Source organism: Cervus canadensis, chromosome 17, assembly GCF_019320065.1.
Source record: "Cervus canadensis isolate Bull #8, Minnesota chromosome 17, ASM1932006v1, whole genome shotgun sequence".
Taxonomy (NCBI): Eukaryota; Metazoa; Chordata; class Mammalia; order Artiodactyla; family Cervidae; genus Cervus; species Cervus canadensis.
Genome location: NC_057402.1, coordinates 14165378 through 14182845, shown reverse-complemented (window position 1 = coordinate 14182845; position 17468 = coordinate 14165378). Strand labels below are relative to the sequence as shown.

The following is a 17468-nucleotide window of genomic DNA, read 5'->3' as shown; positions in this document are numbered from 1 at the left end:
AATTATGGTGGAATTCTTTGCCAGTTAGATGGGACGTTGAGACTTTCCACTTCTGTGCCTCACAGTTTCTTAAGCAGCACATGTGAACTTTTCATCCTTGTGGGAACCTGTGACACAGAGCTGGTAGGTTAGAAGCACAGATAATAGCCTGGACTGTTGATTGGTGTCTGAAGTGGGGGCAGTCTTGTGGGCCTGAGCCTTTAATTTGTGAGATTTGATGCTGTCTCTGTTTCCCTGTTGGCTCAGATGGTAAAGAATCTGCCTGCAATGCAGAAGACGTGGGTTGGATTCCTGGGTTGGGAAGATCCCCTGGAGAAGGGAATGGCTGCCCACTCCAGCATTCTTCCCTGGAGAAGTCCATGCATACGAGCCTGGTGGGCCACAGTCTATGGGGTTGCAAAGAGTCAGACACAACTGAGTGACTAACACTAACTGGGTAGACAGTGTCAGGATTAACTTTGTACGACACCCACTAAATGTCCCCTGGGAATCAGAGAATTGCTTGGTGATGTGGAAAGGACATTAGACAAACAATTTTCACAAGGCATAGTGACTGGGTAAGCCATATTATAGTTATTCTGAGCCATTGCAGGAAACTAAGTACAATTTTTCACATGCCAGGTTTAAGAATAGCAGTTTGGCATAATTCTTTTTTTCTCCCAAATTTAGTCATTTTGTTAAAAGATGTAAATAGGAATTCAGAAAATGTGATTTTGGCCATTTGCTAATTCTGATTAGAAATTTGGAATGGAGACCTAGTTAAAAAATAAAGTTTTGTTTCTAGACAAATGTTTGATAATGATCAGTATGTCTACAATGAGAATGCTCATATATGTGAGAGTTACTGTTGTACTGCTGTGGCCTAGAACTGGTCAGTACTGCTGAATTGTGAAACCTATATCTTTCTTCTAGAACCAATGAGTATTTTGAAGTCCTTTTAGCCCAAGAAATCCTTTGTCTGCTCTTTGAGTAGATTGCAAGTTATAAGTATTAACATCAGACTTTAACGTAGAGAAATCCTACAGATTGGTAAGGCTTATAAATGAACTCCTTGAGATAACATTACACAAAACTAAGATGTCTAGATTTGAAACCGTCCAGCTTCCTGTCTTGGCGCTCAGATGTTTGTGTTCCTTGTGACCCCATGTTCCTCAGGGCCTCCAAGCTTTTGGGCTTCCTCTATTTGCCTGCTCCCTAGTTGTCCACCTTGTGTCAGTTCTGTTGATGAGCAGAGAGAACAGTAGGTCATTGGTTGAGAGGCCTGGTGAGGGAGGGCGGTTGGGAATGAGGCAGAATTGGGGAGCAAAGGAAAAGAGTAATTGAGAGATTTCTTGCAGTTCTCCTCACTTTTGCCTTTTTTGTACTTCTGTTTTGATTTCCTTTTTGTTTATCATCGGGTTTTTTTTTTGTTTGTTTGTTTTCTTGCTTTCTCCAGAAACTCCATTTCATTTTACTTTGCCTAAAGAAGGTGATATTATTCCACCATTGACTGGTGCAACTCCACCTCTTATTGGGCACCTAAAATTGGAGCCCAAGAGACACAGTACTCCTATTGGTGAGTGATTAAATGTAATGATGTTTAAAGCAGAATTTCTGAGATACTGTTCTGTGTGCCAGTGATTCTCTTATATCTGAGGAGTTGGGCCTGCCTGATGAGATTGATTTTTGTCTTAGGAAGAATAAGGATATGATGTCCGATTCCATGAGTTAACTCCCAGGAAATGTGAGCAGTGATGAAAAGAAAGGATGCAGTGAAGGAAGGAAGGAAGAATATCTGTGAAGATTTTATCCTGTTACTTACAAGGCCACAGTATCTGAGTGTTAAACAATGGTTTAGAGCTGTTTTATAAGAAAGGGACAGCAGGTAGGGTAGAAGTACTGTTTACTTAGGACCCTGGCTAATCAGTCTGCTGCTGCTTGACAGGGCAAGAAAATTTAGATCCTCCTTCCCTGAAGCAGCTAGTAGTCTTCTACATTAACCTATTTGTTTTCTCTAGTCAGTGCTGGGAGGTAACAGTCATGCCGTCTGGAGTCTCCTGCTACCTATGCCTGATGCTGGCAGATGTGGGTTGGCTGAGGGCTCATGCAGCATCCTTTGTCCAGATGCAGAAGTGGAACTGAATCCTGTTGCTCTTCTTAAGACCAGGTGTCAGTACTAGTGCGTAGTTGTTGATACTTGTGACAGGATCTATCCTAGGAATCCTCTTCAATCCTGCAGAGCTGTGGAGCCAAACAGACAAATTGATGACTTTGAATTGTTATTTTTCATGTTTGTATTTTAGTGTTCTTTCTTTCTTCCCCCTGCCTCCCTTCTTTCAGGTATTAGCAACTATCCAGAAAGCACCATAACGACCAGTGACGTCATGTCAGAAAGCATGGTGGAGACCAACGATCCCATACCTGGGAATGAAAAAGGAGATTCTGGGGCTGCCCCAGAAATGGGTGATCAGTTGTGTCTGAGAATGAAATTGGTCAGTCCTGAGACTGAGGCAAGTGAAGAGTCTTTGCAGTTTAGCCTGGAAAGTAAGTTTTATTTATGTTAATCTTGGGTAACTAGTGACTCCAGATCTTCTGGAATTATTTTTTTTCTTCTGGTTTTAATGATTGAAACTTTTATGAATGTTATTTGTAAAGGCTTATTTTCATGAATGTTAATTCTTTGTTTTTGCTAGTCACTGTCATGTTACTGAATGTGCTCCATTTTATAATCTCTATGGCGCTGCTTGTATCTCTGTGTTAAACTTGTGTCTGTATAAAGTAATTGGTTTTCATAGTCAGAAATGTCTGAGTTCAGAAGTGACTAGAAAATGTAGGATTGTGGATTCAGGTTGTAGGTTTAAGTTGACTTACCCACATTAATTGCAAGTTGTTTGGTATGGCTGGAATACAGAGAAGGTACAAGGGAATGGCTGCAAAGTCAGGACTGGATTCTGAAAAGCCTGTTACATCATGCTGAAAAGCTGAAGAATTTTAAGCAGGGGAGTAATATGGTCAGATTTGCTTCTTTTAAAGGATCAGTTGCTTGTTTGAAAAATTTGTGCATCATTCCTTTCCTTGCCCATTTTCTATTCTGCTGCCTGGCAAATGCAGTCTTTAACCAGGAAGTGGGATCATTAGTGGTGGGACAGAGATGAGGGGATGAATTTGAGAGATGAATAGCAGAATAGAGGGGATCTTGAGACCAGTTAAATATGGAAATAGTACAAGAAAAAATATAGAATGACTTTGCATCCATATTTTGTTTTCATGATAGCACTCTGTAGTAAATCTCTTTATTTCCATTTTGTTGATGAGAAAACTGAGACTAAGAGAGGTTTTAAACCTACTGTTACAGTAATTGGTAAGAGGTGGAGCAGGAGTTTCAATCAGATCCATCTGACTCTAAAGCTTGTAATTCTTCCACTAGTAAGTTTGTAAATGGGGTTTAATGGAGTTAGGAGAGGAAAAAGTTTTATCAAGGAGATTGTAAAGGAATATTCCTTACCTAAGATAAGGAATATTCTCCTTATCTAGAGGAATATTCCTAGATAAGAGGGCTAGGAGAGTATAAAGCCATGGAAGTTTATGAGGAGGAGAGTTAAAAGAAAATGTCACATGCCGAAGTGAGGTCTAGAAAGATATATCTGGAAATGTACGTTAGATTGGCAGTTAGGATCCATTGGGTGACTCTAGAAAGAACTATTTCAGTACAGTGGTTAGGGTGGGACCTGTACTGACGGTAATTGGGGAGTAAAGGGGAGGAGAAGAGGCAGCAAATGTATTCTACTTTGGAGAAGTTTATGTAAGAAAGGAAGAGAAAATAACAGCAAGTTAGAGGGGGATAGAGAACTGAAGGAGGTTTTTTTTTTTTTTTTTTTTTTAGGCTGAGGGATACCTAAGCAGGTCTAGAGATTGAAAGGAAATCTCCAAAGGGGAAATGGGTTAAAAATGAGATTCTTGAGAGAGAGAGAGAGATGAAAGGGGAGTTTTCAAAGACTGCAGATAGAGTGGGTGGACCTGATAAGAGCTCTGATTCTATGAGATTGAAGAAAAGAAATTTTAGCTATGTATTTTGAATTCTTACTATATGCCGCCTATATATGGCATACATGTACAGCTCATTAAATCTGATAACAAACCTGTAAAGTAGATCCTATTGTTATCCTCATTTCATAGGTAAGGAAACTGAGGCACAGAAAGGTTGAGCATGTTCCCTAGAGTCACACAGCTAGTAAAATGAAGTAGCCTGAATTCAAAGTAGTTCCAAGAACCAGAAGTCTGGTTCTGAATTAGAGTGCAGTTCTGCTTCTCAGTGCGTATTGATTTGAAAATTTAGAACCTCAGTAGAGATAAAGTATAACATGTTTTCATCATTATTGTCATCTTCTCTGAAATCAGATAGGACTTAGCAAGAGAGTACATGATAGCTTTGAATCTTTAGATTTGAAGTTACAGTTGGGAAGACCTTAAATGGGCTTCCCTGGTGGCTCAGAGGTTAAAGTGTCTGCCTCCAATGCGGGAGACCCGGGTTTGATCCCTGGGTTCGATCCCTGGGTTGGGAAGATCCCCTGGAGAAGGAAATGGCAACTCGCTCCAGTATTCTTGCCTGGAGAATCTCATGGTTGGAGGAGCCTGGTGGGCTGCGGTTCATGGGGTCACAAAGAGTCGGACATGACTGAGCGACTTCACTTTCACTTTAAATGGAGCTAAATGTTAAAAATGACCATATTAGTAAATTTTACTACCTTTCCTGATAATCAGGCACCATAGTAACAGTTTTCCCCATTTTATCCTCACAACAAACCTTTGAGGGTTGGTTGTGTAGCTTGTGGGATCTTAGTTCCCAGACCAGGGGTTGAACCCCAGTCCACAGCAGTGGAAGTGCAGTCTTAACCACTAGACCCCCAGGGAGTCCCTGTGTTGGTACTATTTTGTCTTTATTTTATAGATGAAGAAACTGACTCAAGATGAAGTTTATCCCCAGCTTGGACGGCTCGCTAAGTGCTGGAGCCAGGGCCTGAGCCAGGTTTCTGTTTCAGAGCCAGGCCTCTGACCACCAAGCTTCAGCTGCCTCCTTGATGAACTGTTCAAATCATATTGAGTTATGACTGTTTTAGAAATGTTTTAAAGTATTTATTATTTTTTCTAAGGCTAGAGCTAATGGTAAATGAACACATTTTAATCCTGTGGCATTGCTTTGAGAATATAGAATTTTTTCCAGTATGACCTTTACTTTTTTACTACAGGTTCTTTCTTGAAAATTTGTTTTATTTTTCAAATATCTGTCCCAAAAGCTCTTTGGGAAGAATTTGAGTACCCTCTGTGTGTGGGTTCTCTTAACACTATTTAAAATTTGTGCAATTTTCCTGCATAATTACTAAAGTTTTTTCTTTTTAAAAAGATTTTATTGAAGTAGAGATGAACTACAATGTTGTGTTAGTTTCAGATTTATAAACTATCTCAGAAGTTTCTTTAAATTTGTTTTGAAAATTTTAAATAGAATTTTTTTTACTACGTGATTTTTTTTTTTACTTATATGAGAAGAGATGAATTGAAATTCAGAAATTTCATTTTCATTTTTAAATCTTACTTCTTAGTAATTCATTATATTGTATTTCTGGAGAAACTGAGTGGTCAAAATCGGTGGAAGTGAGAAAGACATGTCATTAAATGATAAATTTTTTCATGTTCACTTTTTATTCTTATTTCCTTTTTATTATTTGTTGCAAATACTAGTAGATCTGGTTTTTATTTTTATGATTTTTTTTTTTAATGTCATAGTGAAAAGAGGCCTTCAGTAGCTTCAGAAATTCAAGCATTATTTTAGAGTATCATTGGGGCTGAGCAGGTTTTTAAGAGATGGTCTTAAGTTATGATACTGAATTCTGTTTCTCTTTCCTTTCGTTTTTAATTCAGAGCCAGCAACTGGTGAAAGAAAAAATGGATCTACTGCTGTTGCTGAGGCTGTTGCCAGGTAACCAGAGCTGGTTGCTATTTAGAGGAGTTTAATATACAAAGCCACTGGTAATGAGGGGAAGATAATTTATCAAGAGAGGAAAAAAATTTGAAATGAAACTTGAGCATAAACCATGTAGCAGTGTGTTGAATCTAACCGTAGGCTTTCTTATTAATACTTTAATAAAACTTTTGCTGTCATTTAGAACTAAGATATTTAATGGTGTTTCCCTTTCTTCCTTTCGTTCGTGTGAGAGTGCCTTTTTTCTTTTACTGCGTGTGAGATGGAGATTGTTGTTACTGTTGGTGAGGGAACGGGAAGTTAACACTAGGTAGCCATAGACCTTATTCTTTCTGAGGGTTGCCCTTGGCAGCCTTAGCCTCAGGCCATATTCTCTTCTGCTTGCCAAATTAGCTACAGTCCTGTTGTTTTTGCTTTGTCACCAACGCTGTCATAGTTTGAATATGACCCCATCCTGAGGCTCTAGTGGTAAGCTTTGCCATCTGGTGGCCATGAGAATAGAATTGTTTCATTGGTTTCTTGTGTGAGTCATCCAGTATGAAAATACTAACAGTGGTTGTTGAAGTATAGGTGAGGATTCTTAAATCAGGCTAGACAGGTGTTATAAGGAAGTAAAGCAGTCTAGGTGCAAGAGCATGAAATGTTGACAACGATGGCCTACTGATCGTGTGTCTCGTTTTAAAGGGGGGTAGCCTGTATTCATTTCCAGCCAGTCATTACCATGCAGACTCACTGTTGTGAAATCTTTAAATTTTTAAGAGAAATCTGAATTTTTTTTATGAAATACTTCATAAAAAATGTTTATTAAAACTATAATTAACAGATTTATACATACAACACGTTTATTCCATTTTGTAAACATACAGTCACTATGTCACATTAAATAACAATGCGCTGCTGGACACAGTCAGGTATCCTGTGGCCTGAATTTTTAAAAATAAAATTTCCTGCTTAGTGGGTTACCTAACATTGTTGTTGACAAGTTGTCTGTGGATTAAATTTGATCCTCAGTTGTAAGTGTCTGATCCATCTAAATCCTTTGATTTGTGCTAAGCTATGTCTAGAGAGATTAATTATTTTGTTTTTTTACATATTTAATTTGAAAGGTAAGTACCTTTGACTCCTTATTAGTTGAAGACTCTTTAATGTGTTGAAGAAAGTGGAGTTTATACTTGATCTTTCAGTTTTAACAAAATTGTTAAACTCTGCACAACTTGTTATCCCTTTGTACATGTACTTGTTAAGAGGAAACAGTATATGCTGCTGAAACTTTCTGGACCCTTTGGGTGGAATGTAGGGATGGAAAAATAGGGAAAAACCCGAGGCAGAGGGTTGGATTGGAGGATCCACAGAATGAGATTCAGTGATATTGTTGTGAAGCAAATTTTCTATAGGAGAATCCAGATTTTAAGAATCTTTGACTTTACCTTTGAGTTCACCATAGTTTAAAGTAAGCTCTGTTGGGTTCAGTTCAATAGTTCAGTTGTGTCCAACTCTTTGTGATCCCATGGACTGCAGCATGCCAGGCTTCCCTGTCCACCAGCTCCAGAGCGTGCTCAAACTCATGTCCATCGAGTTGGTGATGGACTCTGTTAGTGTAGTTTAAATGCCATCTCTGTGTTTAGGTGAAACAGTACCACTCTGTTTTTAAGTGTTGTCTGTAGCAGGACACTGTTCAGATTGCTTGCTTCCATCTTGTCTCTCTCACACATTTCATTATTGAAGATTTCATGCGTATACAAAAGTAAAGAGAATAGTATCATGACCTACCATGTATTCATCACCCAGGGTCAAAAATTACCAATTTATGGCTAGTCTTGATTCATTTATAAATGCTTCCCACACTGTCCACTCCACTGGATTTTTTGAAAGCTAATTCTAGCATTGTGTCATTTTTATCTGTAAATATTTTAATGCTGTCTCTAAAAGATAAGAATTCTTTAATTTGAACTTAACCACAGTACTATTATCATGCTTTTGAAGTTGGCATTGATTCCTAATGTCATCAAATATTTGGTATTCCGATTTTTCAGATTCAGAGAAAGAATTTTATTCTGTCTGTATCTAAAAGGATAATTTCCAGAGAGGTACTTTTCCTTTCACAATTAACACAGTGTATTGCTTTAATTTATTTCTTAGTTCCCAGAAGACCATGTCTGTGTTTAGCTGTGTGTGTGAAGCCCAGCAAGAGGATGAGGCTCGAAGTCAGAATTCCTCCTCTGCACCCATCAGGCGAGCATTATTTTCATAGCATCTTTTGGGCTATATGGATTCACAAAATGATTGGTAGCAAAATCCAGAATATACTGCTGCTGTTTTGTGAACTTGAGCTTACTGTTTTATTTGAGGGACTGTGACATATTCTAGGTAGATTTATCAATGAGATGTCATGAGTTTTATTAGGTATTTTATAGATAGATTTTTGTCTTTATCTGCCAGTTCTATCAATTTAAAATGATTCAGTCTTCACAACTTATAAAAATATATGATCCTGAATTTCTAAGATTATTCTCTTTTACTTAGTTTTGGACAGAATTTTTATTTTCCATTAGGTTTCCCATACAGCAAAACTGGGATGTTTGACAGCTCAAATTTAAAGTTTATCAGGCTTGATGGAATTAAAATTTTCCAATAATTTCTTTACTCCATTATCTCTTAGAACAGCTGTGAAGCTTGGAAAAATTTTTTGGGTTACAAAGTATTTCTTCTGTATTAGAAAAATATCTTGTTTGGAATGTATGGTTCTTAAATTTCGTGTAGGAGAAGTAAGTAATGGCAGTGGATTAAGTTTGTATCTTCATTAGAAATTTGGAACTAGAATTCAGTAATTTGTAATTAGCTACTATAATAATGTTTTGTCATCAGGTATATTCTTAATAGTGTTATTTGAAACATAATTTTTTTTTTGGCTTTCTCTAGCTTGTGGGGGGTCTTAGTTCTCCAACCAGGGATTGAACCTACACTCTTTGCACTCGAGTTCTAATTCCCTGCAACATAATTTATGTGTTCCTTATTGGTAGAAATATTTAAGAGAAGCACATTAGTGCTTTTACTATAAACATTCTGATGATTACACGTGAACTTGTTGGTATTCTTGGGAATCAGATAGTCCAGATCACATCCTTTGTTTTATCAGGAAACTTGTTAGGTAAAGTACCACCTTGTATGGTTTCAAAAGTAGTGTGGTCTTGTCCCAGCAATTAGGAAATTTATTGATTGCATTGCATTGCCTTCCTATTTTATTAGATGGTTTATAATAGACTAGGATGCTGGTGATTTTTGTTTAACCTTGATGGAAGAAGGGCCTGAGAATTCAGGTGATCTTGTTTCCAGTTCCTCCTCAGACAGACCTACCTATGCTGAGAACAGAATGGTTAGACATTTATTAAACATGGAGGTTTATTCTTCCACATTTCACTTTGGATTAATTTTACCCAGGCTTTTTCTGCTATAATTTGCTTTCTTTGGCTTCAGTTTCTAAACTAACATATAGTGACCAGAGTAGAATTGTGTAGCCGAAACTAATGAAGAAAGGGAAGTGTGGTCCTTCTTAAAATTATTGGATTTCTTTTGTCTGTCTCTTTTCTGGTGCTAAAATTTTCTTCTTTATTGTTTTGTGGGAGATTTAATATACACATCTTTGTGATAGATGTTTCTTGGAGGAAGGTGTGATTTGCACATCCTTTATTTGATGCTAATACGAGAAAAATGAGTAACAAAATTCTGATATTTGACTGGAATCTGCTGAATGTTGCTGCTGTTGCAGTGAGATACCTTTAGTCTTTAGAGAGAGAGGATTTGTTCTGATTAACAGTTTTGGGGGAAAAGGCAGCCTGTTATTTGTCAAATTAGGAATTAAAAAGTCAAAAATAAAATGAAGCTTTGTTTTAAAACTGAAATTCTATTCAGAAGTTCTGCCCTAAATAAATAGTTCATGAGGTAAAATGTCTAGGCTTGTTTAGGGGTGGGACCAATACAATTGAATTCTTAAAATGGTAAATCAAATCCCATCCCTTCTAGCTTTTGGCTCAGTTTTATTATTGCTTAGGTGTTGATATGTTAGATGTCTTAAAGATTCAAATGTGTATTCAGTCCATGCTTTGTCATATGCAGCTAATACTGATTGAGCATCTGCTGTGTATCTAGCACTCTGCTAAGTAATTTGTATGTATGTTCACTTATAAACCAGGTTGGTGTTGCTCATCAGTCTTCTGGTGATTTTACTCTTACCTGTTCTTTACTGGGCCATATATCCTCATTCAGTTGAGGTTCCTGACAGATAGGACCCAAGCTCTTAACAACCAATTGCATTGAATATACCAGACTCTCTTTGGCCAGAACTCTCTTGTAAACCCTGCTTTGATCTCCTGTTGTGGTAAGCTGTGCTATACAAGATAGAAACCTCAGAAATGTCTCCTTTTTCCTTTCTTCTCCAAGATGCAGAGCAAGCCCTAAAGAACTCTTCATGCTTCCTTTTTCTGTCTGCCCAGGTCTGTTCAGCTTCTTAGGGTGAGAGCTCCTCCCAAGTTGGAGACAGCTTTTTCTGTCTAGATGGCTACCTCTATCTTTCTGTGGCCAAACACTTACAGCAGCAAGATACATAGTTTCTAGACCGTTTGTCACCCTGAATTTATCTTCTGGGTATATCTCAGTTTATGCTTTGTCAAACATGGCAGCCTGAAACACTCCAGATGTCTTTCCATGATTAGTTCAGAATGGATTCTTTTTGTTGTCTTTATTCTGGCGGTGGATCTTCCCAACCCAAAGATTGAACCCAGGTCTCCTGCATTGCAAGCAGATTCTTATTGTCTGAGCCACGAGGAGAGCCCTTATTCTGGGGGTGTGTGTGTGTGTGTGTGTGTGTGTGTGTGTACGCACATGCACACACACGTGTGGTTTTCGTTGCTATTCATGGGCTTTCTCTAGTTGCGGTCAGCAGGAGCTACTCTTATGTGTGGGCTTCTTATTGCAGTGGCTTCTCTAGATGCGGAGCATGGGCTCTAGGTGCACAGGATTCAGTAGTTGTGGCTCATGGGCTTAGTTGCTGCATGGCATGTGGGATCTTTCTGGACCAGGAATAGAACCTGTGTCCCTTGCATTGGCAGGGGCATTCTTTACCACTGGACCACCAGGGAATCCTGAGCCTACTGTATATTTAATGGAATCTAAAAATACATTAGTATGTTGTTTTTCATAGTACAGTAACTCACTGAGTTTGTGACTTATTTGTTTTTTTTTATTTTAAATTTATGTTTTAATTGAAGGATAACCACTTTACAGAATTGTTAGTTTCTGCCAAACATCAACATGAATCAGCCATAGGTATACATATGTCCCATCCCACACCTCTAGGTTGTTCAGTTCAGTTCAGTTCAGTTGCTCAGTCGTGTCCGACTCTTTGCAACCCCATGAATTGCAGCACGCCAGGCCTCCCTGTCCATCACCAACTCCCGGAGTCTACTCAAACCCATGTCCATCAAGTTGGTGATGCCATCCAGCCATCTCATTCTCTGTCGTCCCCTTCTCCTCCTGCCCCCAATCCCTCCCAGCATCAGGGTCTTTTCCAATGAGTCAACTTTTGCATGAGGTGGCCGAAGTACTGGAGTTTCAGCTTCAGTATCAGTCCTTCCAATGAACAGCCAGGACTGATCTCCTTTAGGATGGACTGGTTGGATCTCCTTGCAGTCCAAGGGACTCTCAAGCGTCTTCTCCAATACCACAGTTCAAAAGCATCAATTTTTCGGTGCTCAGCTTTCTTCACAGAGCCCCAATTTGAGTTCCCTGCATCATACAGCAAATTCTCATTGGCTGTCTATTTTACATATAGTAATGAAAGTTTCCATGTTACTATCTCTGTACATCCTATCCTCTCCTTCCTCCCCAAGCCCTGTGTCCATAAGTCTGTTCTCTATGTCTGTGTCTCCATTGCTGCCCTGCAAATAGTTTCATCAGTACCACCGTTCTAGATTCCATGTATATGCATTAATATACAACATTTATTTTTCTCTTTCTGACTTAATTCACTCTGTATAATAGGCTATAGGTTCATCGACCTCATTAGAACTGACTCAGATGTGTTCCTTTTTATGGCTGAGTAATGTTCCATTGTGCATATGTACCACAGCTTCTTTATCCATTCATCTGTCAGTGGGCATCTAGGTTGCTTCCATGTTCTAGCTATTGTAGATAGTGCTGCAGTAAACATTGGGGTACATGTATCTTTTTCAGTTTTGGCTTCCTCAGAGTGTATGCCTAGTAGTAGGATTGCTGGGTCCATATGGTAGTTTAATTCCTAATTTTCTAAGGAGTGTCCACACTGTTCTCCATTGTGGCTGTATCAACTTACATTCCCACCAACAGTGCAAGAGGGTTCCCATTTCTCCACATCCTCTCCAGCATTTTTTGTGTGTAGATTTTTTGATGTTGGCCATTCTGACTGGTGTGAGGTGCTATCTCATTGTAGTTTTTGATTTGCATTTCTCTAGTAATGAGTAATGTTGAGCATCTTTTCATGTGTTTGTTAGCCATCTGTATATCTTCTTTGGAGAAATGTCTACTTAGGTGTTTTTCCTACTTTTTGATTGGGTTGTTTGGTTTTCTGATATGAGTTGTATGAGCTGCTTATATATTTTGTAAATTAATCCTTTGTTAGTTGTTTCATTTGCTATTATTTTCTCCCATTCTGAAGATTGTCTTTTTACCTTGTTTATAGTTTCCTTTGCTGTGCAAAATCTTTTAAGTTTACTTAGGCTCCACTTGTTTATTTTTGTTTTCATTTCCATTACTCTAGGAGGTCGATCACGGAGGATCTTGCTGTGATTTATGTCATGGAGTCTGAACTTACGATTTATTAAAAAGATATTATGGACAGTTTCTAGATGAACACAGTTATATTAAATACAGTTAGTTTATTTAATCTGTAAGTAGATTTTTGCAGTAAATTGATTGTGAGAACAGTCTTTTGTTGAAAGTGAATTTATTAAGCACTTACTTTGAGCCTCAGGGCTTCATGGTATCTGGTTTGTAGGAGACGTTTATCAAATGCTTGTGGGACATATAGATAAATCACTGATAGCCAAATGGGAAGATTAATGAAAAGGAATACTCTGAAGAACCGAATCATTCTGAAATGGTTTGTTGTAGATACTGCCAGTATAGCTAGCAAAACTAGAATCTCACCTACAACTCTTTCCTTTATTTTAAGATTGGGTTTCTTTTCCTAAAATTATTAGTCAAGGGGGTAATGAACAGTATCTAGATTGCTGGGAGCCACTTAAAGAATGTTAGAACCATTAATACAGCCAAATGAGACATCTCGACCTAGTTGATCTCTTTTAAGGTAGATCCCTAAATTGCCCTCATTGTCTATGGCTTCAGTAATGGTTTACATCTTTTGTTGACCTTATTTTCCTGTGTCAGGTTTCAGAGTTCCTCTCCATAGCTAATGGAGAGGAGAAATATTGTGGCTATTTTACTGTTGTAGTGGACTAATCCTCTGTACCATTATTTTTTCACAGGAATGAAATTATGATGAGAAATCTTGTAAGGTGACATACTTGGTCACCTTATTTTCACCCTTCCCTGCATTTCTCAGATCATCAAATTATGGTTTCTCCCTTGACACACACACACACTCACACACACACACACACACTCTTACTTGATACGTTTTTTTTAAACATGGTTTCTTTATGTGCTTCATTTACAGGGGAAATTTGCTCCATTTTCCGAATACTCAAGATGATGAGGAGAAGGGGAAGTTGGAAGGTGACCAAGGGACCAGGCAGAGTCAACAGCCCGTGAAGCCCAGTAGTCCTGTCAGAGAGCCTGCTGCTCCTCCCTCCCAGCAGATGGGCACACAGGAGCCCTCCAGTCCTCAAGGGGAAGCAATGGAGATAGATCGGCCAGGAGGCCAGGAGGGAGAATGGAGTCCCAGGCAGGAGAAGCCTAGTAAGGCCTTGATTGCAAGGCCCAGCCAAAATAACGTAGGGATCCAGACCATAGAACGCTCCCTGTGGGTCCCAGAAACTGTTTCAGCAGCGACTCAGACTGTACGGAACGTGTGTGAACAAGGGACCAGTACCGTGGACCGGAGCTCTGGGAGGCAGGACGCCGCAGCTCAGACCGAGAAGGGGAGCGGCGAGAGACCGGCCGGCGCCCCTGGGGACGACACGGAGTCGCTCCACAGCCAGGTGAGCGCGCAGGGCGCCTCGGGCCCGGGAGGCCAAGCTGTGCCACTTCTGCTTAACAGTAACTCTTAGCAGTTTTATACAGACCAGTGGTTAAAAGGCAGAGACAGTTTATCCAGGGTAAGGGACAGGGTGGTGGAGATTATGAGTAGCTATAGCCAAAGACTATTTATGTACAGTCTTTGGTGTTAGAGTTTGTGAAGTAGGTCTTTACTGGATGAGAAAGCCAGGAGTATAGTTTGGGTCCTGTGATATTTTTCTGTTCAGTCTTCTTCTGTCATTTTTCATTCTTCTTTATAACCATCAGAGCTAACTGCTTCTCCCCCAAGTTGATTTCACTATGGTTTCCAGAAGGAGTAGAAGACGTGTGAAGGATAGCATATCACAGTATTGGAAATAGCAGTAACAGGGAAAGTTCCCAGGTAACCAGGGATTGCAGAAAGAGGCTAAGAGTAGATACAGTGGAAAGAAAAGTATTGGGGCTGATGAACATGAGACTGGAAGAACAGGTTTTTGGAAATAGAGTAGGGATGTGTAGGAACTAGTGAAAATTGAGGGGTAAGAAGTGGTGGTAGTAATGTACATTCTAACAAGAGGAAGTTCATAAAATTTCATTAGTAACCACTGTTAAATTGCCTTTTCAGTAGAGCATCATCACTTGAAATCTGCCTAGGAAAGCTGTACTAGTGATGTACCTCTCATTTGAATGGTCCAGGTTGTTTGTTTTATAAAAATAATATAGTTCCTATTTATTGAACACCTACAGTATACAGCACTGTGCTCAAGACAACCCATGAGGTTGGTATTGTTATTCCCATTTCACAGGTAAAGAAACCAAGCTGAAGAGAGGTTAAGTAACTTGCCCAAGATTTTGCCATCAGTAGGTGGCAGAACTGGAATTTGAACTCAGCATATCTGACTTCAGAATCGGTATTCTTTTCATTATGCTATGTTGCTTTTCTATTTTTTAATCATAGCTTGTGTAGTCTTGTTCTGTTTATCTGTGCCTCTCCAAAAATTCTGTTTACATTAGCCTTTAATTCTAACACTCTCTGAGACCTAAGACCTTATCAGTTCATACAGATTCAAAATAACATAGCCTTTTGGATATAGGAGCTGTAGCACATCAGATCCTATTTTGCAGCTGTTTATTTTCACCCTCAATTTAAAGTGCTTGTATTCTGCACATAATAATTTGGTTTCTCTGCCTTCATAACAAGGGTTAAAACTTGCATCTTAAAGACAGCAATCACATGAGTGCCACTAGATTGTGTCTTTCTTTACTTCCTCATATTCTCCTTCTGTCATCTAGGGAAATAATTCCTGCTCCTGTGTCGTGACGATGAGGAGCCAGTGAGTGAGCCAGAGTGGTTAAGGAAGGTCCAGGCTTCGGAGTCAGACGTCATCTAGATGTCTTGAAAGTTGAATGAGATTAAGTTTACAAAGCCCTTAGTACTGGGTGTGACACATAGTAAATGCCCAGTATATACTGGCTGCTGCTACAACCTATTGATTATTGTTTTAAACACCACTACTGCAGCTGTTACCAACACAACCATTACTTACGCTATACTACTCCTATGTCATGCAGAGAGAAACAGCACATTTAAAAGCTAGTTCCTCCTGCCAAGGAAAGAAGAGTGCTCAAAAATACAAATAGGAAATGGGTACAGAGTTTCAGTTGGGGACGATAAAAAGAGTTATGGAGAAATGGATACAGTGATGTTTGTGAAAGTGTGAATGTACATAATGCTACAAACTGTATATTTAAATGTGGTTTGAGTCAATAATTTTTACCTTAAGTATATTTTACCACAATAAAAGAAATATAAATTATGGGTACTGTAGCAGAAATTGGGATTGGTATGCCATCTTTTGAAGAGTGATTAGAAAATGTAAGGCTGTATGGACATCTGAATGTTGGTGCTTTTTTACCTCCTGCAGTCTGGGTAGGACTCAGGTCAGGCTCAGAGAAAAGCATAGGCAGCCTACCTTTGACATTCCTTAAATTTCCATTTGTGTGTCAGGTGGGCCTGCAGCCAGGTTTTCTGTGAAGTGGAAGTGTGGCTTTATTTTCATTTTGTCTTCCCTTAATTATAACAAGATCCTCAAGCTACGTATCTTTACAGGAACCTCTTTTCAGAATACTATTTGAAGAGAGTAAGTGTAACTTTCTTTTTATCTGCTCTCTTTCCCTTCTCTCCTTTCTTACTCCCCTAGACATGTTTGTTTAGGTATTTGTCTTGATGTGATCATTTACCTGGCTGTTGTAATGGAAGACTACAGGGAGGTTTTTGGCTGGATTTTAAGGATATACGTAAGGCACACCAAAAGCTTTTAGACTTCTGTGATGGGGGCCTCATCACGTGTAGGCAGCTGGCAGGTCCAGGCTGCTGTGGTTCTTACGCAGGGGCACCCTGGTGACTGGTGTGTGACAGACCAGTACCTTGACCATTCATTAACCAGAGTTGTCTGTATAGACAGAATTATTTTAAGGAATTGGTTGAATAAGTTTCCATGCACTTTATTTGTATTTATTCACATAATTTTCTTAGATATTTCACCCTAACATGAAGTTGGACTGGGAGTTCTTCAGATAAATTACTTTAGGTAAATTACTACCACACTGTAATGAAAAACCAAGCTCATCGTTACTGCGGTGGCGCATGTAACTCTTCTGAAGGACACTTGACACTGACACTGACCTTGACACTGATTGAGAAAAGTAGTATCAGTCTACCCTAGGGGAAGTAGGTGGGAGAAAGAAGCGTGCGTTTCCTTTCACAGCTACAGAGCTGTGGTGTAGGGGGCTGGGGTTGTGGATGCGGATGAATGTGATACAGATGTTATGGGAAAACATGTATGTAATAGTCATAAAAATGTAAGGTCTCATTTAAACTATGTAACTGATTATTGTTTATGATACAACTAGATAACCAAATCCTAATTTTGCTAATATCCTCTGTTTCTGGACACTAGCTAAACTCTTTAGTTACAGTCTATTATTTGGAATACATTAAATATTTCATATTTAATTCTAGGAGAAATCAATGTGTCTTGCTCCAGGAATAAATATACCATAATTTTCACTTACTAATGCAGGAAAAACAGACTGCACTGAGATTTTCAGATCTTATTCTGTTTTATATAAAGTTCTAAAGAATGCCTTTCTTTTATCTGAAGACCTCTTGCAAGTGTAAATTGTATGCTGATTGATAATCAGCAACAGAATCAGAAGGATTACAATCTCTAATGTGCTTCTAGGGGATCAAAATTTCTCTTAAAAATCCTAGATATAAATGGTAGATGTTATGATTTTGATT

General features: G+C 38.9%; 1 protein-coding gene across 5 annotated transcripts in view; it reads left to right on the top strand.

The window, feature by feature from the left end:
- Positions 1-17468, top strand: part of TP53BP1 (tumor protein p53 binding protein 1) — a 68206-nt gene that overhangs the window by 28050 nt on the left and 22688 nt on the right. For 3 of the 5 annotated variants that reach the window (XM_043490083.1, XM_043490082.1, XM_043490079.1), the window contains 5 exons: positions 1436-1555; positions 2320-2523; positions 5896-5953; positions 8096-8188; positions 13665-14148. In XM_043490083.1, the coding sequence (XP_043346018.1) occupies positions 1436-1555; positions 2320-2523; positions 5896-5953; positions 8096-8188; positions 13665-14148 (959 nt within the window). The remainder of the gene's footprint in view (positions 1-1435; positions 1556-2319; positions 2524-5895; positions 5954-8095; positions 8189-13664; positions 14149-17468) is intronic. The other 2 variants (XM_043490081.1, XM_043490080.1) reach the window with 2 other exon arrangements.